This window comes from Chelonoidis abingdonii, chromosome 25, assembly GCF_003597395.2.
Source record: "Chelonoidis abingdonii isolate Lonesome George chromosome 25, CheloAbing_2.0, whole genome shotgun sequence".
Classification (NCBI taxonomy): domain Eukaryota; kingdom Metazoa; phylum Chordata; order Testudines; family Testudinidae; genus Chelonoidis; species Chelonoidis abingdonii.
The window spans coordinates 12,565,593-12,590,160 of record NC_133793.1 but is presented as its reverse complement, the minus strand read 5'-3'; the positions used below and the strand labels follow the sequence as shown (position 1 = coordinate 12,590,160).

Below are 24,568 nucleotides of genomic sequence, written 5' to 3'. Positions count from 1 at the left end.
TGATAGTTTTTGCTAAACTGAAAACCAGAAGTCTTTAGTGTTTCTGGTGACTATTCTGAAATAAGTTCTCTCTCTAAAAGTGAAATAATTTTTTTTTTCTTCCAACATTAATTTCCCCACAGTATCAGTCTTTCCCACAAACTAGGAATGGATTTAAAGTTGGAATGAAGTTAGAGGGACTGGATCCTGGACACCCATCTTTATTTTGTGTCCTCACCATTGCTGAGGTAATTGTTTTTCCTGGATTTGATTTCCTTTTCATTAGAAAACAACATCAGAAGTCTAAGGAGGACTTGTTAAAGAAATAATCTTTTAAATTGTTTAAAAAAAAAAATAAAACAGACCAAGTAATGTAATGGTTGGGAGAAGTTTGAGCTGAAAACCAGAGGAATGTAGTTGAGAATCTAAATTTGGGACCATATCCTTCAGCTGTTACGTAAATAATTCTGACTCCAGAGCGTACCTGTAAGGGGCACACCCTCACCTTAATAGAGGGGAAGCTAATGAGCTTCTCTGGACTCAGCCAGCACTAACAGGACTGTAGGCCTGGTTTGACAAGAGTAATTGGACATGGGTGAGGCCTCATTTTGTGGGAAACAGGATTAGGGAGGTAAATGGATCAACAGGCTGGAAACAGAATGTCTGTACTAGCTCAAATCAGGGGGAACAACCAGGGAACCATTTACAATGGACACAATAACAATGGATAACATAAGCCAACACAGACACACCTACGAGGTTTGCTCTGTCTGGCAGGGGAGGAGGCTGAAAAGGGGAAAACCTGTCATGGCAAGGAGTGGCAATTAGGGGGATGACTGCTATGCCTCAGATACAACTGACTACAGGAATAGATCAGTGAAGAGGAAGATAGTCGGGGACCTTGCCGCTCCTGAAACTGTATAGACCAGGTGCTGAGTAGGGTTACTGAAAGGTGAGGGCATAAAGATGGCCCCTAGCCCTGATCAAGAATGCTAAAAAGCAGACCCACAGAAAGGTGTTGGAGAAACTGCCTAAGAGGTTGAATACTTTTTATTTTATTTTTTTTTACTTTAATTCTCCTGGTCCCCAGGGGGGAGAGAGAGAGACCCCTTTTCCTTTGTTTGTTTGAAGAAACTCTTGTATGCCACAAGCAACGGGAGAACTCTGAGAGAGCCAGAGAAGAAATGTAGCCCCAGACTGTGGTCCAAGAGGGCTTCTCCCTCCACAGTGCCCCAGTCAATCCCAGTGGATTGAAATGGGCAAGGATTTCAAAACCGGGACTTAAGGCTTCGCAAAACCTATACGAGTAGAAATGTTTTCATAGTGTCTTTTTAAAGCATTGAAAAACTGGGTTGGGTTGGGTTGGACCCTCTGCAGTTCCCTGCAGCATGTGCCACCCAAAACATTGCAATGTAGGGCTACAGTATGAGAACAAGAAAATGAAACAGACAAGTCTTATTTTACATTGTCCAAACTGAGGGCAAGTCTACGCTACATACAGCATTACATCGGCGCAGCAGCTGTGCCATTATAACATGTCTGGTGAAGACACGCTATGCCTATGGGAGAGCGCTCTGCCGTCGGCATCATTACTCCACCTTGACAAAAAGCGGAAGCTATGTCGGCGGGAGAGGGTCTCACACTGACGTAGCGCCGGTGTGGACAGTGCGAAACGTGCGTCGCTTCAGGGGGGCAGGGGTTTTTCACACCTCTGAGTGACGTAAGTTAGATAGACTTAAATGGTAGTGTACACCAGCCCTAAGTGTAATGGGAAAAATAAGCAAACAGCATAAATGGAAAATGTAAAACTGAATTTTCTAAAGGAAATTATTTTTTTAAAGTTCCTTTCAGTTTTACAAACCCAAAGAGAAGAGAGTTAATGGCTTTTAAAAATAGTATGTTTGTCACTTGTCAATGTCCCGTTAAGATAATACAATCTCTTGTGCTTGTAGGTGCAGGGATACAGGATGCGGTTACATTTTGATGGTTATTCTGAGTACTATGACTTCTGGGTTAATGCTGACTCTCCAGATATCCACCCTGTTGGCTGGTGTGAAAAGACAGGTCACAAGCTGCTCTCTCCGAAAGGTACGTGGAGAAATAAACCTGTAAAAGAAGCAATGCGTTTTGCTGTGAACTGGCTGCCCTTAGTGTCCGTGTTTTGTTTCATGTCAAGCCCACTTTGAATGATTTGAAGTGTGAAGATAATTGCCAGAAGGGCAAACCAATTTCTTACTGATATTCCCAGGGTTTGGCATTGTTAGTCAAAGTAATTAGTAACTCTTTATTAAGTGAGCGTGCAAATCGAATATCTTTGTTCACAACTTACGCTTTCTTTCTTGCGTTCCATTTCTTAGAAACATTTGAAGTTTCAGATTAATGATTAGACAGTGCAGTAAAAGAGGGAGTAATGTGTTAACTGAAATGCCTAATTCTTGACGATTGTACAAGGGCAGGTATCATGCAAAGTTCAAATCCTTCTCTAGGTTATTTCCATTTTTGAAAAACCAGTCTGAATATAGCAGGAACAATGTAAAACAATCTCTGATCTCTTTTTCTAGGTTACAAGGAAGGGGAATTTAATTGGGTTTTGTATTTGAAGAATTGCAAAGCTCAAGCAGCCCCGAAAAACCTTTTCAAGACCTTCAGCACAGTAAGTGGTGGCATCGGGTATAATGTCTTCTAAAATACAACTGATATTAAGTAAGCACTGCCTAAAACTTTGGCCAGAATATAAACGTGTCCTTTTTATATGCTCAGGACAGAAGCTGTAACACTAAAGAACTTGGTGGAGTCAAATGGGAGCAGTTTCCCACAGCAATTTATTTGTAGGCTGAGAAACCAAAGTAATTTTCTTACTTCTCCACCCCAAGCCCTCCCAACATTCACTAACTTCCAGACAGAGATTGTTTATTTGCCCTCCTCCTTGATCTCTTGTCTGCTGATTTACATTAGCATTAATTAAATACATTGTAATACTCTGTTTTTGCTTGGGGCCTCAGCTTCTAGATGTTTGTGATACTTCCCTGTACTCTAAGAATCTCACAAGTCCTGTTTATTCAGCACCATACACAAAGGTGTTCATCCCTGTACATATCTCTGTTTGTAGTGTCGTTATAGCTGTGTTGAGCCCAGGATATTAGAAAGACAAGGTGGGTGAGGTAACATCTTTTATTGGACCAACTTCTGTTGGTGAAAGACACAAGCTTTCAAGCTTATCTAGATCTCTGTTGTTTTTTCTGTCTTTACCGCCATTGTTTTTTTCCCCATCCTGAGTTAGTGGTCTCCTGGTTTCTTTGCTGAGCACCATTTCCCATTCAGCCTAATCAAAGTATTCTTACCCAGATATTGCAAAAGGATGGAGGATTTGCTTTAGAGGGATTGAGGCCTTAGCATGTAATTCTGGCTCTGCTTTTTGGACTGACCCACCTGTATACCCTGGAGACTCTCACGAGCCATCTGACTTATCCTTCTCCATTAATATGGGAGGGCTTGCAATGCTAATATCCGTCCTCTATCCGTACTCATCATCAGAAGGGCCCTCTGTACCTCTGTCTCTGAACTGTCTGGCTCTGATGTAATTGAACATAAGTATTATTCAGATTGCACCAACCTATTGATAGAAATCATAGGCATTGTTGCCAGAACACATGGGAATCTGGGCTTTAACCCTCCTGACAGATGTTCTAACAAGCAAGTAGTTACAGTATGATATTGTTTTCTACTAGTACAGTATTTTGTTTAAATAACCTGAGACAAATAGGTTTGGAACAGTAATTTAAATGACCTGGCGTAGAGCTTGACATATCTTTTCCCTCTATGCTATTCCTTAGCCTGTCACACCATCTGGTTTTCGGATGGGAATGAAACTAGAGGCAGTGGACAAAAAGAATCCATCTTTGATGTGCGTGGCAACCATCGCTGATACATTGGATAACCGGTTGCTGATTCATTTCGACAACTGGGACGAGAGCTATGACTATTGGTAAAGAAAACTATTTCCAAACTTTATCCGCAAATACTGTGATATTTTTCCCCTTGTAACATCTTGCCATAAAGTGCATGATCTCTAATACTTAACTGCTAAGATTTTAAAGTGTGAGTGCTTTGGGGCTCCTGAATCCATTTTCAGGCTTCTAAATAAGTGGCCTTGTCACAGTTTTGAGGTAACTGCACCTGTATTTCTCTCTTCATGGTCCTTCAAGGGCCATCTTCTTAAAGGTTTCTGGCTTCCAGCTGTCACCTCTCTTGGGTGGAGACCCATGTCTCATTGCCTTCTGTGAATATATTGAAGTCCATGGAAGTCTTTCCCTTCTAAATCCATTGAATTGATCGGAATCTTACTCATTTTTTGAAAATTATGTCCTGTTCTTTTATTGCACTTTTCATCTGAGAATCTCAGGGTGCTTTTTTTTTTAGATGGTGACTATTTAATTTTAATAATTTAAGACAGAAAATATCATATTGCCTCTATATAAATCAAGATGTGGATGTACCATGGAGTACTGCATGCAGATGTGATCACTCCATCTCAAAAAAGCTATGTTGGAATTGGAAAAGGTTCAGAAAAGGGCAACAAAAATTATTAAGGGTATGGAATGGCTTCTGTATGAGGAGAGATTAAAAAGACTGGGACTTTTTAGCTTGGAAAAGAGATGACTAAAGGGGGATATGATTGACTTCTATAAAATCATGACTGGTGTGGAGAAAGTAAATAAGGAAGTGTCATTTACTCTTTCTCATAACACAAGAACCAGGGTGGTCACCAAATGAAATTAATAAGCAGCAGGTTTAAAACAAACAAAGGGAAGCATTTTTTCACACGATCCACAGTCAACCTGTGGAACTCCTTGTCAGAGGATGTTGTGAAGGCCAAGACTATAACAGAGTTCAAAAAAGAACTAGATAAATTCATGGAGGATAGGTCCATCAATGGCTATTAGCCAGGATGGGCAGGGAAGGTGTTCCTAACCTCTGTTTGCCAGAAGCTGGGAATGGCCGACGGGCTCACTTTATGATTCCCTGTACTGTTCATTCCCTCTGGGGCACCTGGCATTGCCCACTGTTGGAAGACAGGTTACTGGACAGATGGACTTTTGATCTGACCCAGTATGGCCCTTCTTATGTTCTGATGTTCTTATGTTCATGCCGCATTCCATGTGAGGGTCTCCTGAGTCCTGATCCCAGCTAACCAAGAGACCATATTTCTCTTTCCTCTCCATTTTATATATCCCAATCTACACTATAGACCTGTGCCCAGTCTTTTGTTTAATTTCTAGAAAAAACTTAGCTTTTGATCTGTGAAAGCAATGCAAAGCATTTAGATTTGCACCCATCAGCTCTGTGTGTGGTGGTGGTTTCTTTAGTGTTACACTCTTTTCACAGTTGTTTCTTGCTCCAGGAAGGCAAACTTAGATACAAACAAAAAAACCATCAAAGCAAAATTTGGGTGAAGCTGTATTGTTTTGCCTGGTTTGGCATGAAACCATAAGTCCCTTCCCCAGAACTCATAGGAAAGAAGGGGCTTTCTCAGAACTTAGGCCAAGTTCTCTCAGGATTTCAAGCCCTTGGACCAAGTTTTGGATTTGTAACCAAATCAGAAGCCAGGCAAGTTCCAATTGGCTTCACATTCAATTAATGAAATATGTACACAGTTCTAAGCTCAAGTCTTCAAATCATCCTCCTCCCCCACCATAGCTTTTATTTCTTGCATAGGCTTTTTATGGTATGTGTTTTAACATTTTTTTGTTTGCTTGTTTTGTGTGTTAGTTTTGAAAATCTGTGCCCAGACTAATTCAGTGGGGGAATTAGTTTTTCAAAGAACAGCACTTAGAAAGTATGCGTTAGCTACACAAACACATACTTTGGCTCTTTAGTATTCACCTGTCTTGCTGGGGCAACTTGAATGTCAGTTCTTGAAAATGTAGCTTTTGTGAATTCCAACCAGGCAGCACTTGTGCTGTACATCATGATCACACACACTAAAAGCATCTGCTGCTCCAACAAAGAAACATCAGATGGGATTTGTTCTGCTGTGTTTCTTCTCACATTAAAGTTGACTAGAGCCAATTCTTTCCTTTTGATCCAGGTGTGATGCTAGCAGCCCATATATTCGTCCTGTTGGTTACTGCCAAGAAACCGGAACCCCACTGACAACGCCACCTGGTATGTTAAAAGCAGGATTGTGTTTCTTGCTTCAGTCAGAAGACCTGCAAGCTCTATCTCCTGCATAATTATAAATTTGCAAGTTACAAATGCTATTCAGTATCCTTTCTTTTATTGGCTGAACAGGTTTATTATTAATGCACACTGAAGTACAACTATATTTGATTTCTGTAGCTCTTTCAAGCCACTGAGAGAGGGCTTGGTCATTTGGAAACGAATTGAATTTTTTGTGGGGAAGTCTTTGGAGGTAGACGCAGTATTTCCTTGAAGGCGAGCTGGGAAAAAGAGGCTCAGTCTCATGCTCTCAGAAATGTGGGTATGGAATTCCTGGAAAGAGAAGAGGAAAGATTGGAGTCTTGTATGTTTCTTCTGCATTGAAATTGAGATATCAGCAAATGGAAAGGATAAAATCTGCAGGGAAATTGTGTTATTTTCAGGCTTTGACAGGTTTTTTTTGTTTTGTTTTTTGTTTTCTTGCCTAAAAAAAATATTGTCCACTTGGTGCTGGATTGACAGCCTTGTAGCATGACGTCCTTTATTTGCTTAATAGGTTTAGCAGCATCGGTGGGAGTGGGAGCTTCCTTCAGAATGGAAGGCTAGTCTCTATTCAATTCTTGACTTCTTTGGGAGTCCTCAATTTGCCAGTCATGTAGTTTTGTGATGTGCACGGCTGTCCAATGGGAACACCGAGACTCACAAATTCAGGCTACTAAGATGGTGATAAATAGCAGGGATAGAAAAAAAGACATAGAACACTTTTTAAAAATGTAGTTTGCGTTGTGCTGCCAAGGAGAACATATCCCACTGTGGTTGAAATACAGGAAATTAGTTTACCATAATCTCAGGAAGTTAATGGGAGAGATGGAGCCTTTCCCGTCCAGGCTGCTAATTTGCATCCAGCCCATGGATAGGTAGGAAGTGATGGAAAGTCTCTTCTATCTGACAGCTGTTCAGAAACCTGCAATATAGGAAATTAATTTGGTGATCTCAGTTCATATCACAAAACCCCATGACTGGCTCTATTTGGCAACTTACTCAAGAGACCAAGAATTGGTGGAGCAATAAAGAAATGAACTGTATGCTGGAAGTTTGCACTGCTACTGCCTGTGCTGTAAATTTTCTGTGTGAATAAACAGGTGGCTTAATTCTGCAAGGATGTCAATCTGCCATCTTTTGTGAGAGCTCAGTTCACAGAATAGCCACGTATTACATAGCTGTGCTCCTGTGGTGATGATGGTGGTGGTTTTGTAGTTGACTGGGGTTTTTTATAATTTAACTCTTAAGATAGTCCTTCATCTTTTCCAGAATACAAGGATTCCAAAAGCTTTTCATGGGAGAAATATTTGGAAGAAACCAGTTCCCAGGCAGCCCCAGCAAGAGCATTTAAATTGGTTGGTGAAGTTCTTTTGTCTCACTAGGTCAGAATATTACTATAGAGTGTGCCATTCTCAGCCCCATTCATGTCAGGCAGGCTTCACAGTGGGGTGTTCCCCATCTCCATGCCACTGAGGCAAACCGGATCTTTGCTCTGAGCCTGGGTTTAGCATGGCCCCTCAGGAGGACTCTCCAGAATCTTGTCTCCAGGCCCCAGACATGGCAGACTCCAGGGGTCCCTTTGGAGAGGAGCTTTTGCGCAATTTGTAAAAGATTTTTAACTGAATGTCTCTGTTTCTTCATTGGCTTTGAAGTTTTTCTCCTCAAAACTGCTAAACTAAAAAAAAAAAAAAAAAATCTTTGTGAGGAGGGTATGAAGAGCCACACCTCCCCTAACCCATAGAAATAGCAGATACAGACAACAATCTCCTGGCACACTCATTAGGTGGCTCCTGGGACCAAGGGGAAGCTCTCAGCCAGCGAGCGAGAGGTCCATGCTGAGACTGTCAGGCAGGCCACATGAAAGTTCCCTTCATTGAGTGAGAGCAGGCTAGAAACATTTGCATGGAATCAGAAGGTAGCTTTGTTTTTGTTTTTTCCAAAGCCCCCTCCCCTTATACCTCTTAGGCATGCGACCCCTATTCCCATGGCTTGCCAAGGAGGAAATGTTCGCTGGAGTCCCCTGAATATCAGGGGAAGGTGAAGTCCCACAGCAACAACCCAGAGGAGCAAAGCCCTGCTCCCAGCCAGCCTGTAAGCAAGGTCCATGCTCAGATGGTTGAGAAGGCCGCAAAGATTCCATCCTCCGTACAAGCTGTTCTGCCTACAGGAGTTCAGCTGCCATGAAAGGTGTCGGCGGCTGCAACCTTTCTGATACCATAGCCAGTTTCCACTGATTTCAGCTCACTGCTCATGCTGTGTGATCAGTGCTCACACAGCCTGCAGCCAGCAGCAGATGAAGTGATCCCCTTCCATGGGAGATGGACCTACCTCCTTTCCCCTTCCAGTCTCCAAGAGGCCCACAAGAGAGAGTGACTACTAGTAATTTTCCTTCAGGAGACATGCAGGATACAAGCCTACAGACTGTCCTTTCTACCTCCTTGGTAATGCACTCTCCCCTTGCCTCTGCCCCTCCCTCACCTTGTCAAAGGGATTTGGCCCAGGACCTGAAGAACATTGTTCACAATTAGCTCTTAATGGGACAGCGCAAAGTCTTAGCACCTCCAACAAGAGAATCTTCCCACTAGAGCCTCCTAAGAGGAGAAATTTGTAAAGCTAGCAAGATATCCCAGACTTTCAGCTAGCTTTTTAGAATTAAGATTGAATAGAGGACTAACTTCACAGGTGCTTGTGTTGTTAGAAAATGAAACAGAAAAAAAAATCCTTAGAAAAACTGGCAGAGTTGACCAGGAGCTGTGTAATTCTTCCTCACCTGGTTTATGAGGGTCTGATGAAGGTGGAGTGAGAATTCACTTTCAAGACTTACTTGTACTTAATGATTAAAAGGGTCTTCATTACTCTGCCTAAAGTTAAGCCTACTGCAGCCTCCTTCTTAACGGGCATAATCATACCAGCTGAAGGCGTATTCCTCCCAAACACACAGACACGAGAATAAGATCATCGCTCAGACTAAACTTGGATACAGCAGTCTCAGCGCTGAGGTTATTGGCTGAAGTTTTTTATCATGGAGGTCTGTGCGCAACTGAGGAGTCATTGTGAGTGGGCACAAAAGCCCTGGAAAAACCACTAAATAAAATCTACTTAAAACTAGATTTCCCTAGTGGCTTTTTCATCATTGGTGCTTCAGCTGGCTACATTTGTAGTACATTTAAAATTTCCAGAGATGTGTCCCAGAAGTAACTGTGGCTTCACTTGAAATATTGTATTGGTAAACTATTTGGGGAATGTGGAGACAAAGTAGCCACTGGCTTTAGACAAGAGAATAAATCTATCCCTCTTTCCAGTGAGAGAAACTTCAAACTGTCTTATCCCAACAAGTGTTCCCATTGAAGTCACTGCTCCTTCAGGTCCTAGCACAGAGATTATACATGAGAAAGAGGCCATTGCTGTTGGAAGACCACGTTTGGGATTCCAAACCATCCAGTCCCAAAAGCTTCTCTTGGTTTTGGGTTTCTCAAGTCTGAACCACTCCCCCCTTTTACGAGGCATACTTCAAGATGGGCCCTCAGAAAATGGATACTTGAGGCAATCAGGGAAGGATGCTTGTTATCCCAGGGTCTCAAGTTCATGCTTTCCCCAAAGTTAATTAAAATAAAACACTAAAGACCCTTCATAGTATCAGAAGACTAGCGATGCAATAGTCCATCTCCTCCATGTTGGAACGATAGAACCAGTTCCATGGAGAGACAGATATTTTGGAAAGAGGGCAAGATTTTTGTAATTCATAGATTCATAGGCTCTAGGACTGGAAGGGACGTCGAGAGGTCATCGAGTCCAGTCCCCTGCCCTCATGGCAGGACCAAATACTGTCTAGACCATCCCTGATAGACATTTATCTAACCTACTCTTAAATATCTCCAGAGATGGAGATTCCACAACCTCCCTAGGCAATTTATTCCAGTGTTTAACTACCCTGACAGTTAGGAACTTTTTCCTAATGTCCAACCTAAATCTCCCTTGCTGCAGTTTAAGCCCATTGCTTCTTGTTCTATCATTAAAGGCTAAGGTGAACAAGTTTTCTCCCTCCTCCTGATGACACCCTTTTAGATACCTGAAAACTGCTATCATGTCCCCTCTCAGTCTTCTCTTTTCCAAACTAAATAAACCCAATTCTTTCAGCCTTCCTTCATAGGTCATGTTCTCAAGACCTTTAATCATTCTTGTTGCTCTTCTCTGGACCCTCTCCAATTTCTCCACATCTTTCTTGAAATGCGGTGCCCAGAACTGGACACAATACTCCAGTTGAGGCCTAACCAGCGCAGAGTAGAGCGGAAGAATGACTTCTCGTGTCTTGTTTACAACACACCTGTTAATGCATCCCAGAATCACGTTTGCTTTTTTTGCAACAGTATCACACTGTTGACTCATATTTAGCTTGTGGTCCACTATGACCCCTAGATCTCTTTCTGCCATACTCCTTCCTAGACAGTCTCTTCCCATTCTGTATGTGTGAAACTGATTGTTCCTTCCTAAGTGGAGCACTTTGCATTTGTCTTTATTGAACTTCATCCGGTTTACCTCAGACCATTTCTCCAATTTGTCCAGATCATTTTGAATTTTGACCCTGTCCTCCAAAGCAGTTGCAATCCCTCCCAGTTTGGTATCGTCTGCAAACTTAATAAGCGTACTTTCTATGCCAACATCTAAGTCGTTGATGAAGATATTGAACAGATCCAGTCCCAAAACAGACCCCTGCGGAACCCCACTTGTTATACCTTTCCAGCAGGATTGAGAGCCATTAATAACCACTCTCTGAGTACGGTTATCCAGCCAGTTATGCACCCACCTTATAGTAGCCCCATCTAAATTGTATTTGCCTAGTTTATCGATAAGGATATCATGCGAGACCGTATCAAATGCCTTACTAAAGTCTAGGTATACCACATCCACCGCTTCTCCCTTATCCACAAGACTCATTATCCTATCAAAGAAAGCTATCAGATTGGTTTGACACGATTTGTTCTTTACAAATCCATGCTGGCTCTTCCCTATCACCTTACCACCTTCCAAGTGTTTCCAGATGATTTCAAAGAGAAACAATGGCCTCCAGCCTCTTTTATATCTCAGTTCTCTCAACAAGTCCATAAGGAGATCAATATTCCAGGTAGAAATACAGAAATCCGTCATTGTCTTCTCAAAGGTTTAGAAATATGAAAATAATCCTCCTGGAGAGACAATCGGGGCGAGTCACCCAGAGATACTTTAGCTTCCTGCTGCAATAGAAGCATCTCAGTGTAGAGTTGTAACTTCTACACAGGAAGACACAAATGCCAATGTCATCCCTCCCTTCAGGTGAAAAGAATATGTGTCTACCCTTGTCCAATGACCTTCTCGTTATGTTATGCAGGGTCTAGCAGCCATTGCCAAAAGCCTTCAGAAGCACGACTTTGAGCAAACAAGTGGAAGGGCCAATTACAGCCCTCATAAAACTCTAGCATAGAAGGTATTGTCAAAGGCATTCTTTATTTCCGAAGAGCGATGGAAAAAAGATAGTCTGATTTGTCCAACATTAGCACACATCTGCTGAGATTAAAATCTCTGACTCAGCTCCTGGGCTGCTAGGGCTCATGTGTGGAGACCCGCAAAATTCTGGCTTTGCTTCCAGCCAGCAATTGCAGCAAATGAGTATATAAAGATCTTGGTCCAGATCCAGTACTAGCATCTCTTGATGAATTCATTTTTTTGTGTGTGATTAATTCTGTATTGATTTCCATAAAGAGCCAGACAATGAAAAGTACAAAAAGGTAAATGATCTGCAGCTTGTATATGTTTCAAATACCACATGGTTTATGGGATCTCCAGTAGAATTATGCAGAGTTACAACTTATCAAGGCTGCAAGAGGAGACAATACAAAACCAGGCAATACTACATAGACATAACATGTTAGGAAGAGGGTAACAGTAATAAAACAGGAGAAAACGTAGGTGAATAGGGAGAAGGGGTGGGGGAAGGAAAAAGATGAGGAGCTAGGGAGAATGGAGGCCTGGCTTTCTCTGAGCCGTCTCAACATTTTTTTTTTTATCCAAATATATTTAGAGACATGGTCCAAATTTCTTCAAATTAATTGAATTTACCTAGAAAGCGATTACTTCTTTATATTTAACAGCTACCTCCTGTTGGGTCCGGAGAAGCTGATCCTCAGTATAGATACTAGATCCCATGTTGTGAGAACATATCTGGACTCCTATATGACTTGAGGGAGAGGGGAATTGTCCAAGGAGGAGTCATGGAGTATAACCTGTCTCATGCTTTGGGCTGTCAGACACTCCTCCATTTACAGCAGATGATTCTTCACAAATCCAGTGAATACGTAACTGCTCAGAATGCAGAAAACCTTCAGCTCTGCTTAGAGAAGTAACCTTGTTTGTGTCCTGGGCAGAAGCTCTCTTTTTCTCAGGGTTCAGTGCCAAGAAGGAAAGTCAAGGTCAGTCAGCTCAGCAAGACACTCTCAGAACGGAGGGAATGCAGTCTTGATCAGCTCGCCTTACAGTACATCACAGGCCAGGTGGGCAGCCTGTTGAGGAACCTATTTGCATCCAAGTTCAGTAGGAAAACCAAAAGAGGTCCTCTATGAGGAAGAGAGACTCAAAAGTAGAGGCCGTCATCCTCTTATCTCAGAGATGTGTTGAAAGACCCTCCCTTATGCCTTCCCCCTTCAGCCACTGAAAGTAAAGATGGTAAAGAAGATTGTGATTATAACCACTTTCAGGTCTTGGTTCTCAAACCTGAGTTAGACATAACTGGAACTTCCTCTCAAACTATATATATAAACACACACACACTCTTCAACAGGGACCTATCCTGAATCAAAATCCAATGCTGATTAACCCATCAAATGAGAATGTGAGGTGATGTACCTATAGTCACTCATTCTAAGAAAGTGATAAACACCCTCTTGTCTTGGAGGAAATTCATTAATTATGTCTGTGTCACTTGGGGTTTAGATGTTGGGGTTACAACAGACACATCAGAGCAAGGTCAGCTGAAACAAAGAACACTCGTGGTTTTACAAGATGACCTTACCAGGGGGCTCAAGACCAGCACTTTTTGGAAAGACAAGTCAATGACTGCAGGCATATTGCACTGTAAGAAACCTATGATAATCTCATCACAGTCACATAACACACATCGGAGGACCACTACTCTTATCAGTCCTCCTACAAAGGGCAGTTCCCTGCCATGATCTTGATCTGTGGGCTACAAGTCCTAATAAAGCAGCCTCTCAGCTTCATAGCTAGTAGGTCTCTTCCTTTTCTCACTGAAAGTATCTCGCCTGTTCGCTACCTCCTGGTCTAAGGAGGTTTTGAAGCTTGCTGTCAATGAAAGTGTGGTTACACATTCTATCAAACATGGTATATCAGTGAACTAACCAGCTCCACATCTCCAAAGTTTCTAAAGTCTGCCTCGCACAATAGGAAGTGGTATGTTGCCCTGCTGGTTGAATCCAGACATCCTAAGGAAGTAGAAATGCAAGTTCGATCTGAACAGAATAAATATAGGTATAAATATAGCAAAGGTATTCAAAGCCTCAGGTACAACTCTTCTTGTTACTACGCAGTCTGAAAAGAGCAGCACCTTTTGTGGGTGGAGAGATCCCACACATGTTCTGAGGAGGCCCGTCATTCTCAAACATTTTCTCAGATACTGTAGAGTCAACATCCTCAGCCCTGCTGGTGCAGTGTTTGGTAGAAGGATGTTACAGGACAGAATGCCCCTGTAGCCCTTAAGTTCCTTTACAGTTCTACGTGGGTGAGCTGAATCCTTCCTCCCACCACAGGAATGATTTATTGTTTTCTGCATCCTACTGTGAAGGCTGTCTGACAGGGAGAAGACAGAGAAAGGGAAAATCCTGTCTTACCTATGAATTTTCATTCAAGGATCCTCCATGTCAGTCAGTCTGACCCTCCCTCAGAGGATTGTGTTATGCCCAGGTTTTTTTCTGACTTTTGCTTACTTGTTAGATAGTTTGAAAAGGAATAGGGTGTTCTTCCAGGGTATCATGTCCCGGCTCTGTTGCAAATGGTTTGAATTGAGTAGCACTTGTAAATGGTTCTTACAGGTAGTATTTTTCAGCTTTGGAAATTGTTATAAGCCCAGTGTCAGAGCAGCAATCTGACCTGCATCCAGTTGCCATGGAGAGAGGATGTGACTTCATGTAGTATCCAAAGGGTTAACTAGAGATTGCTGCATCCTGAAGCCAAGGAGGCTACATTACCAAGAACTCTTCAAAACATTAAGTGATTTTCTTGCTGGTAAAAGGTGCCAGATTGACAGCCTGGGATACTTGCTTTCTCTGTTTATCTGCAGAAAAGGAACAGCACTGGTAACAGCAGGGCCGTCTTCCCCTATGCTGCATGCAGTGTACGTCAACCCTGAGATGGAGGGACTATATCTAAGATGCAATGGTAGCAGGGTCTCCATGCCCATTAAATTAATGGCCTATGCTGAGACTATCAGCAGTAGGACCATTTATTGCCAATTTTGACAGGGGTTTATGTGATGTGAACACATATTCACAAGCGACTGAAATGAGATCTGCCGAATCACGTCACCTAAATTATGGAAGAGAGCTGTCAGATGATGGTGTCTTTCAGTCACTACCATCCTAGGCTGCATTTAACTCAGCTACATAGTAGTGAGCTGTCCAGTGTCCTTCTAAAATACCTGAGGAGGTGAATGGATCATACCTTGGATCCCAGTAGGAGTTCTGCATGCAGACATACGGTGGTTAATAGCCCTGCGTCTTTAAATCTATGGTGTCAAGGTTAACCTGAGAAGTCTAAATTATTTTTTTTTAAGCTTTAAGAGGGAAATAAAATCTGCCACCAGTATGGAGTACGAAAAGCTCCTCTCTGTTGCTCAGATTGTCCCATTTGTGGCCTTTGGCAGCTGGCAAATTGGCAACATAACCCATCAGGAAATCCTGATTTTGGTCTCAAAAGCAGTCAGTGGCTTGCAGGAGTGAGGCTCAGAGTTACAAAGGAATGTTTGTGGTATGTGGAAGAACTTACCTATTTATCCAGAAAAGATAACTAGTACTATACGACTTGAAATGATGGACTTTTCACAATTCCACTTGCAATCTTCTCTTCCAGCGTCCAGCCCACGGGTTCCAGGTTAACATGAAGCTAGAGGCTGTGGACAGGAGAAATCCCATGTTAATAAGAGTGGCAACAATAGCTGAGAAGGAGGACCATCGTATCAAGGTATGCCTTTCAAAGAAAGCACAGTGCCCTTCTGCCCAGGAATACAGATGATTTGAGGTACAGAATGTGCGTGGATTGGCTTCTCCTTGTTATGGAAATGACAACAAGCAGGAACACCTTACAAATAACAGATCTGGAAAGCAAAGCTGTCCAGTCTAAAAATGATGTTTCGCTTGTTAGTCCCATGTGAGTCGTCGTGTTACTGCTCACTATTGTCAGATACTAGTTTAATTTAACTTATTTTGGAATGATATTTGCTGAAATGGTTTTGCCTTCCCTCGAGCAATTTCTGCATTATCTATGTGAATTAATGCAACATTGATATATTACTAATGAGAAGTTCATCGGCAACTTCTGAGCTCCCCTTAACAGTGAACTGAAAAGGAAAACCATAGTCAAGATGAGCCCAGGTTTATGTGGTGAGTGGCTCCACTCACTATCATGTAATCGGCACATAAATGCATTTTTATTTGCCTTTTGATTTCATGTAAATATACTGCTGGTGAAAGGTGCTGGTTTGCCAGTCAGAGACAATCCACAAAACGGTGAAAGGTGCTGGTTTGCCAGCAATCCACAAAACGGGGACAGTAACCATGTGAGCTCCCTCAGCAATATGCCTCTATACTGACATGGAGGGACCACCATTTGGATGAGAGTGGAGTTCTATCCATGGCCCATTCAATTCTTGGTCTCTCCCCTGAGATCACTAATGAGAGCCAAGTTTTACCAGTTATAGTTCTGTAATTAGCATTATGGCCCCACGTTCATTGGAAATGACCAAGAACATCAACTCATATCATCTAAACCACCAAACAACCATTAGATGGAAACATCTTATATTGGTCCAGCTGCTGTTGGTGACAGAGACAAGCTTTTGAGCTTACTCAGAGCTCTTCTTCAGGTCTGGGAAAGGTACCCAAAGTGTCACAGTTAAATACAAGGTGAAACAGATTGTTTAGACTATATTAACGCACATTTCAAGGGACAACTCAAGGTGAAGTGGCCTGTTAACACCCCTGCAATCATAGAAGGAATGTAAGGGGCAGGAGGCAGCTGAATGGGGTTGTTAGTGGGTTTGTTGCTGGGATCGTTGTAGTAAGCCATTAATCTAGTGTCTCTCTTCAATCCTTGCTTTTCAGTACCTAGCAAAGTTATGAATTTAAGTTCCCAGGTCCTTTGAAAGTGTTGTGCAGAGGACTGATAGGTCAGATATAGAATGATTGCTTTGTGAAAAGTGTTCACCCACAGGTGATGTGGTGTTTCTGTCTTTTATCCTTTACCTGTGTGAGTTCATTTGAGAGCATTGAGTTCATTGTCTGGTTTCATCCACATAGTCGTTATTGGGGCACTTAGTGCACTGGATGGGGTACCCCACATGTTGTGATAGGCATGTGTAGGACCCAGGGATCTCGAAAGGTGTCTTATGTGGGGGTGTTAATCATTGTAGAAGTGGAGTTATGGCTGCAGGTTTTGCATTTGATGTTTGGCAGTGTCTGCTGCTGCTTTGACTTGGTGCGTGCTGATCTGTGGGGAGCCTGCTTCTGATGAGCTTGGCAGGCAGTTGTTTGAAGGTCAGAAAAGGGGGTCCAGGAAAGATTTCTTTCAATGTTGTCCACACAAGCATCGGTTGTAATTGTTTGGAGATACTGTGTATGGGTTCCCATGTGGGTTGGTAAGTAACAACTAGGAGTGTGCAGTCAGAGGGTTTTTTTGGGGTTGGGTTTATTTTTTTTGGTCTTGAAGCAGGTTCTTGTGGGATATTTGGGTGGTGCATTCTGTGAGAAGTAGATTACAACCCATACTTGATGGAGCCAACTTGCTGAAAGAAATCTTTCCTGAATCCCCTCTTCTGGCCTTCAAACAACTCCCCAACCTTGCCAAGCTCATCAGAAGGAAGCTCCTCAAAGACCAGCACGCACCAGCTAGAGTGGCACCAGACCCTGCCACAACAATAGATGCAAAACCTGCAGATATCACTCCACTGCTATGATGATCAATCGCCAAAGGAAACTTGCACAACATCTTCAGAAGACAAGCCTGGGAACTTAAATTTGAAACGTTGCTAGAAACTAAAAATCACAATCTTATAAAGACACTAGATTTATGGCTTGTTACCAGGGATGCTAGAAATCCGTTTGCCACAGAAAAATGTTGAATTTATGTTTTTACAGAGAATCTTTAGCTTTTACATTTTGTGAAAAAATAAAAACATATACAAGAACCCCTGTTATCTGGTCAAATTGGGACTGGAGCCAGATTACATAATCAAAAATTCAGATAATCAGAGAATGGGCGGGGCTCCGGCTGTCAGTCCCGAGAGGTGGGGCTTTGGCTGTCAGTTTAAAAATTGTAAATTGTAAATATATCAATAAAATATTGCGTCCAGCCTACATATATTGTGTCTAGGGAAACTACAGTTCAGCATTTCAAACATAGATTTTTGTGGTTTCTTATTGGAGAATATTGGGGGGGGGGCAGGGCAGGGAGTATCACAGAAAACTAGGATCCCTAGATCCCAACAATCTGTAACTCACTAACCCTCGCTCTCTTTTTTTTTTGGTCCTATAACTGAAGAGGTTTTAATGGGCCACTTCACCTTGAATGGTCTCTTATAATATGTATTTAGCTGTGCCACTCTGGCTTAGTCTACACTATCAATTTATGTCGGTGTAACTGCATCACTCAAGGGTGTAGATTTTCCACACCCCTGAGCAATATAGCTATACCGACTAATCCGCAGTGTAGATGACACTATGTTGATGGGAGGACTTTTCCTATTGACATAGCTACTGCCTCTCAGGGAGGCAGAGTATCTACACCTCCTGTCGGCACAGGTAGCATCTTCACTGAGCCCTACTGCAGCGCAGTTCCACTGGTACGGCTGTACCACTGCAATGCTGTAAGTGTAGACAAGCTCTCTGGGTACCTTTCCCAGACCTGGAGAAGAGTTGGCCCAGTGTAAGATATTACTTAACCCATCTTGTCTCTCTGATATCCTGAGACCAACATGGCTACACCAACGCTGCAAACAGAAAGTTCTAGTTAGTCCGTGCAAAAGCTGTACTAACTCATTTTCTGTAAAAACATTTTTGGATTCCTAGAATGCAAACCAATTAAATAAGCAATTGAGCTTGCAAATATTAAGCCCGAAGATAAGATATGACTAAATATCCATGTGTCCTGTGCTTTGTTGAGGGCCCAAAGGTTTGATTGTGTCACCGGAATCTTTGTTCTTTGTAACTACAGATGCAGGGCTCAGGAAAACAGTAGTAACATTGACCAGGTCAGAGGGAGGATTGTGTGACATATAGCATGGAAAGTTGCCACCCCAAAGGAAATTTTTATGAAAAATTGAGCAAGTTAAAACAGCCGGGGGAAGGGCTAAATTGAAAGCTGAGTCCTAACCTTAACTCTCTCCCTCACTGCTGGTGTGGTCTGTACTTGTTTGGCTTCCCTTTTAGATACATTTTGATGGTTGGGACCACAGCTATGATTTCTGGGTCGATGCAGACAGTCCTGACATTCACCCTGTGGGCTGGTGTGCAAAAACCGGACACACCCTGCAGCTCCCACTAGGTGAGGCGGATGATGTCATCCCATTGGGTTACATTTTTCTTCTCTTGCCTAATCTTCAAGTGCAAAAAATATATTGTTTAACTATTTTCATTACTAGGTGCTGCTGATATGATGGGAGTAGCAGGGCAGGGGTGTCCTACCCCCGGCTGCCAGGGTATTGGTCATGTCAGGGGACCCCGATATGGAACACATTATACGTACGTGCACCTGGGCTATAAGGGATAATTTTCAAAGCTTGACACAGGTGTTTTAGCTGCTTGACTCCTATTGTCCATGGGAGCAGTACAACTATATCCCCTGGTTATTCTGTAGATACTGTCATATCTTTGGTTGCAGCTCCCTCTTGTGTCTAAATGGACTGCTTGACTATCAGTTCAGCTTGCACTATCGGTATCAGAAACTAGATTGTATTTTAGTGGGACGATGATTTCTACCACCCCCTGCCATTAATGTTGTTCCTTTTTATAAAATAACATACCCGAAAGCAGCACACAAGATTTAAGGGAGAGAAGGAGCATGGTGTGGTTGTTAGTGTTTTGCTCTGCTACTGATTTCCTGGGGGAGCTTGGAGGAATCAAACTCTCTGTTGTCTTAATTTTCTTCCTCTGTAAAATGGGATCATACTTGCCTACCTCATCTCATGTAAGGGTTGCAAAGATTAGATACTTATTGTCTATAATAATAATACCTAGCTTTTATGTGGTGTAAAGTGCTCTGAAATTCTCAGATAGAATTGGCAATAGAGGTGCAAATCATTGCGTGAATTTCTGCACAAGCCAGGAGGCTAATGGAGAATAGCTATGGTTAAGCAGTCGATGCTGTCTAGTAGCTAGAGCCCAGTACTCTGAATCATGTGATCTTGGTTTCTAATCTTGGCTCTGTCACTGGCACTCTGTAGCTTAGTTTCTCTCTCTATCTCTAAAATTGAGCTAAAAATACATATCCAACCACTAGATTCCAGAGAAGTTTTGAGCCTTAATTTATTATTATTTGTAAAGCTGTTCCCGACAGAGCAGTAGAATGAGCGTACACCATAGTGGAGAGGGACTGCTAATGGAGGGCTTACTCTGTACTTTCACTTTCCCTTTTCTTGTTAGGAAACTCACTCTTTTGTACTTTGCAGTTTCACTTTGCGTGTCAGGTCAGCTCACCTTGATGCTCCCTTTGTCTCCTCTTCCCACAAAAGATCTGGTGCCTGAGTTTGTGCTGCTCTGTGCCTGAAATACCCTCTCTTGACCCTGTGCTCCATGCAGCCTTACTCTCCTCTTTCAAATCCTTCCTCAAAACTCAACTTTTGTCTAGTTGTCTATCACTGACCTCTGCTCTGGGCCAGAGTGTGCTCTCATTTACATTGGTGTCAGCCCGTTGAAGTCACCTGGGCAACTCAGTGCAGAATCTCCTTGGCAGGTCCTCCTCTGGTCTGCCTTCCCTCTTCCATGCCCCCTAGCATGCCTATCCTGCCAATTGCACATGTCTGGCATGCAGCTGCTAAACAGACTGTCTGCTGCTCCTCAGGGGTCTTCTGCCCACATGCTTTCCCTTGCTGTATTCCCCCAAATGGCTCCACTCTCCTGGGCTCATTGGTGCATGCATCTCTGATTTGGGCAGGGTGGGCATGGAAGGGCTAGATGATGCTGTAGTCGAATGTCTTTGTTTTCAACACAGGTTAGTTGGCTGCCCGTATTCTGAAGTTAACCTCAACAGAGAAGGCTCATTACAGGATCGCCTCAGTGGGGAGAAGCCTTCACCCAGCAACAGTGTCCAGAAGCCCAAGAGACCAGAGACTCCTGCTCCATTCATAGACCTACAGGAGGACTCTCCACAGTCCAGGTGAGGCTGACTTTATTGTTGACCAGAGCTCTGCTGATACCCAGTGTCTGCATTATCTCACAAGACTGAAAGCCGGGAGTTAATAGGATAGCAGTTAAAGCACTGGATTCATCTGTCCTCTTTATACCTGTGACAAAGAGCAGGAGTCACCAGGCTGCGGTGTGGAAGGCAGATGTATCAGCCCTAGAATGGTAAAGGTCCTTTTTCTCATGAGCTGAAATGAGGTTACCTCAGGTCAACTAGGGACATCTGAGGGCTGCTGATGGACCTTTAAAAAACCTCTTTTCTGGTGAGAGGTTGAAGAGAGATGGGAGACAAGCTGCAGCAATGAGAAAAGGCTTCTCCTGGATGGAAGGCTCCTCTCCTCCCTGCAGGGGAAGCAACCCCCAATGGACTGTTTGGGGAAGGGCTGGCATCCAGGGGTTAACATAACAAGGCAGCACCCCTAATAGGAGGCAGGGAGAGAGATTCCCCTTTTGTGTTATGAAAAGCACTCCTGTGGCCTACCCTGTAAATACTGAAGAGTAAAAGCTCTCTGGAGCGGGACTGATTTACTCCAGGCCTCTACCACCAGAGGGGGGAATGCTGAGCTCTGCGAGGTGAATGAAGCAGGAGTCTTGCCACAGTACCATTAACCCTTGCCTTGCACAGTCCCAATATGGAACACTGCACTTGTACACTCTATACGTGCTCTAAATAGGTTTTTTCCCTCCTTTATCCTGTTGCCCTGGTCAAATTCCAGTAAGGAAATTACATTCTATTCTATTGCCATAAATATTTCCCTTGCCCTTTCAACTGGATATAGGCTTTTTCTTTGCTTCTTGTCCTGAAACTCTCAAGCAGGGTTGCTATGTGCTGTTAAACCACTGCAGCATTCCACCCTGGAGGTGGCTGCATTTCAGGTGCAGGAGAAATGATTTGTTATCATCATGAAGTGCTTTGGGAGCCTTTATGACAGTGCTTTATGGGTATCATTCAGGAAAATCTGTGTGTCAACCCCGTGGCTGCAAGAGTCAACTGAAACATATTACTGATGAGAGCTGGGAACTAAGGGGTTAATTGCTTAGGCCACGTCTACGCTACAGAATTAAGTCAACCTATGTTAGTACTGGACATGCAGTAATTACTGCTGTTTTTCCTGTCCACACAGCCCTCCTTCTGTCAGTAGTGTGCATCCTCACGAAGAGCACTTGCACCGACTTAAAAGAGAGAGAGTGGGGGGCTGAGAGCCCACTCCACTCCACTCCACTCCACTCCATTTCAAAACAGGGAGCCTACCAGCAGTGAACATTCTCGACATTCACGGCTCCAACTGTCAGCCCCCTGACAGCCAACAGGTGATGCAAGGACCACAGTGACTATACAGACACTGCATCACCCAGACTATGTCAACCTAAGCTTTACACCTCTCATCAAAGTGGATTTACTGGATCGGCGTAAGGGGCAAGTTACAGTGGCAGGAGGAACACTCTAGTGCAGGGGTCGGCAACCTACAGCATGTGTGCCAAGGCAGCACGTGAGCTGATTTACTGCGGCATGCTGCTGCCAGCTTGGGGTCTCGGCCATTGGCTCCACTCAGGCCGCTGTTGGCCTGGATGGGCGGAACCCCGGGCCGGACATGGGCTGAGCAGGGCCGGCAGCTGGGACCCCACCTGGCAGGGGTCAGCAGACAGAATCCCAGACCAGCAGTGGGCTGAGCTGCTCAGACCACTGCCAGGCTGGGGTCCCAGCCGCCGGCCCCTGTAAATGTAAAATGTATTACTGGCATGTGAAACCTTAAATTACCATGAATAAATGAAAACTTGGCACACCACTTCTGAAAGGTTGCCGACCCCTGCTGTAGTGTGTACACTTACATAGTTAGGTCAACTTAAGCTGCCTTACATCAACTTAACTTTGTAATGTAGACATGCCCCTAGATTCCTGTAGAGCCAGAACGGCAGATCTCAGCAGTTTGTTTCAGTTGTGCTATTTGTTGTGTGTGTGGGGAGGCGGGGAGCTGTTATCTTTTTGATTAAATGTTAACGTTCTCTTTGCTTTGCGTGGAGTTAAAAATCCCTGGACATATTTAGTAGGAAAAGGGTTTGCCTCCAGTGCAATGTATTTGGCCAAATGTCTCTTCCCCTCTCAGCACTGTTCTGTGTCCCCCGTTGCCAGCCTCATTCCCAAGGTGGCTGTGTTTCAGTGGTGCTGTACATAGAAAGATTGTACGGAGCTGTGGGACCCTTGTGGGAAAACAGGCAGGATAGAAATGTAATATTCTGTTGTTTTAAACCATTCATTTCCTGCTAGTGGGAGGTTTGAGTTTCCTAGCGCAAATCTTACAGTGCCCCACTGCTTCTCCCTTGCCTTGCACATCTGCTGCAGCTCAGTTTATGCACCAAACTTAGCTGTGAAAACTTATTTAAATATTATCCAAAGGTATCAAGGTTTAAAGCTCTTGATGCACCAGAATTAATGCTTTCATGGTCCCTTCCTGCTTCTGAGATCAGAGCCTGGGCTAGCGAGGGATGATTTCTCTCACATCATCTCCCTGCATCAGCGCTAAGAAGAAAAGTGCTGTGCATCACTAACCAGGGGGTGGGAGTGTAAAGTTTAAACCATGAAGTGGTGCTTAGAAGTTGTTTTCACGTACAAGTCAAACAACATCCAGCATTCCTAGAGGAGTGGAAAGTATGAGTTAATTAGCTTCAATTATTGTCTCTCTCTAGAAAATCTTCCATGCAAGATAGCGAAAGATCGGGCCGAAGCAGCGTCCACAGTCTGTCAGAGCAGTCTGAAAACAGTCAAGAGCAGCATTGGATTGAAGAGGAATCATCTGCAGATACCATCGCTAAACCAAAAAAGTGAGTGAGACTTGGCAGCATGTTCCAGTGCACTAGTGGGTAAGTTTCCCACAACAGCAGCTATACCGGAAATGGGAAAGGGAAGCAGTTGCTCTGTGGAGCAGCCAGTTTGTCCAGAGGTTACGGTTTGTATAGTAAGATGGTGAGGTCCCGTTTAAATTTCCCCACATTTGGGGGAGGATTTCTTTCCTTTGTCTGCCATGGACCCAAATCTGTATCTCCTCCTGTGAATTTAGCAGCATGGCACTTACCCAAGAGATGTCTGGTGATGGGTGGAGGGAGAATAGGGGGTGTGATTGCCAGTTCTAAGGAGGAAAGTTCTTGGTTCTTGTAAAACTCCCATTCACACTCATTGCAGAAAAACAATTTGTCTCTATTGCTTGTTTTGTTACCTTTACATAACTGATTTATGCTTTCAGGGTTGGGTGCTCGCATGCCTATAGAAAGCTCCAGCTAGTGAAACAGGAATACGAAGGGAAAGGTTGGTTAATTTTGTGTGTGTGTTTTAGGTAAAGAAACCATGAAACCATTTGGTACTTCACAGTTTTTGAATCTTTAGTACTTCACTCTGGTGACTGCCCTAGGCAATCATCTCAAGCATGTGCTACAGTCCAAATCCCTCCCCTCCCCACACAAATATATTAAAGCAAATATTATGGACTCTTAGAGGTATCAGATTCAGTGCCCTAGAGTTACACCCTTCTTCACAGCTACTGCCCAGGAAGCAGGAAGGCAAGTTAGCCGGACCTCTGACACTGTCCCACAATGAACCCTCACCCCTTTTACGGAGAAACTAGTTTGACGTCTGACGAAGTGGGTATTCACCCACGAAAGCTCACACTCCAAAACGTCTGTTAGTCTATAAGGTGCCACAGGATTCTCTGCTGCTTTTAGTTTCTAAGGGTGAAGGG

General features: G+C 43.4%; 1 protein-coding gene across 9 annotated transcripts in view; it reads left to right on the top strand.

Moving 5' to 3' along the window:
• LOC116837910 (lethal(3)malignant brain tumor-like protein 4) overlaps positions 1 to 24,568 on the top strand; it is a 103,145-nt gene that overhangs the window by 54,772 nt on the left and 23,805 nt on the right. For 7 of the 9 annotated variants that reach the window (XR_012654871.1, XM_032802778.2, XM_032802774.2 and 4 more), the window contains 12 exons: positions 123 to 227; positions 1,932 to 2,067; positions 2,541 to 2,632; positions 3,813 to 3,964; positions 6,068 to 6,144; positions 7,450 to 7,535; positions 15,295 to 15,405; positions 18,867 to 18,981; positions 19,079 to 19,178; positions 20,647 to 20,811; positions 23,523 to 23,657; positions 24,077 to 24,138. Coding sequence is in view for 6 of the 9 variants with exons in the window: in XM_032802778.2 (XP_032658669.1) it covers positions 123 to 227; positions 1,932 to 2,067; positions 2,541 to 2,632; positions 3,813 to 3,964; positions 6,068 to 6,144; positions 7,450 to 7,535; positions 15,295 to 15,405; positions 18,867 to 18,981; positions 19,079 to 19,178; positions 20,647 to 20,811; positions 23,523 to 23,657; positions 24,077 to 24,138 (1,336 nt within the window). In the remaining 3 variants the exon portion in view is untranslated. The remainder of the gene's footprint in view (positions 1 to 122; positions 228 to 1,931; positions 2,068 to 2,540; positions 2,633 to 3,812; positions 3,965 to 6,067; positions 6,145 to 7,449; positions 7,536 to 15,294; positions 15,406 to 18,866; positions 18,982 to 19,078; positions 19,179 to 20,646; positions 20,812 to 23,522; positions 23,658 to 24,076; positions 24,139 to 24,568) is intronic. The other 2 variants (XR_004376815.2, XR_004376816.2) reach the window with 1 other exon arrangement.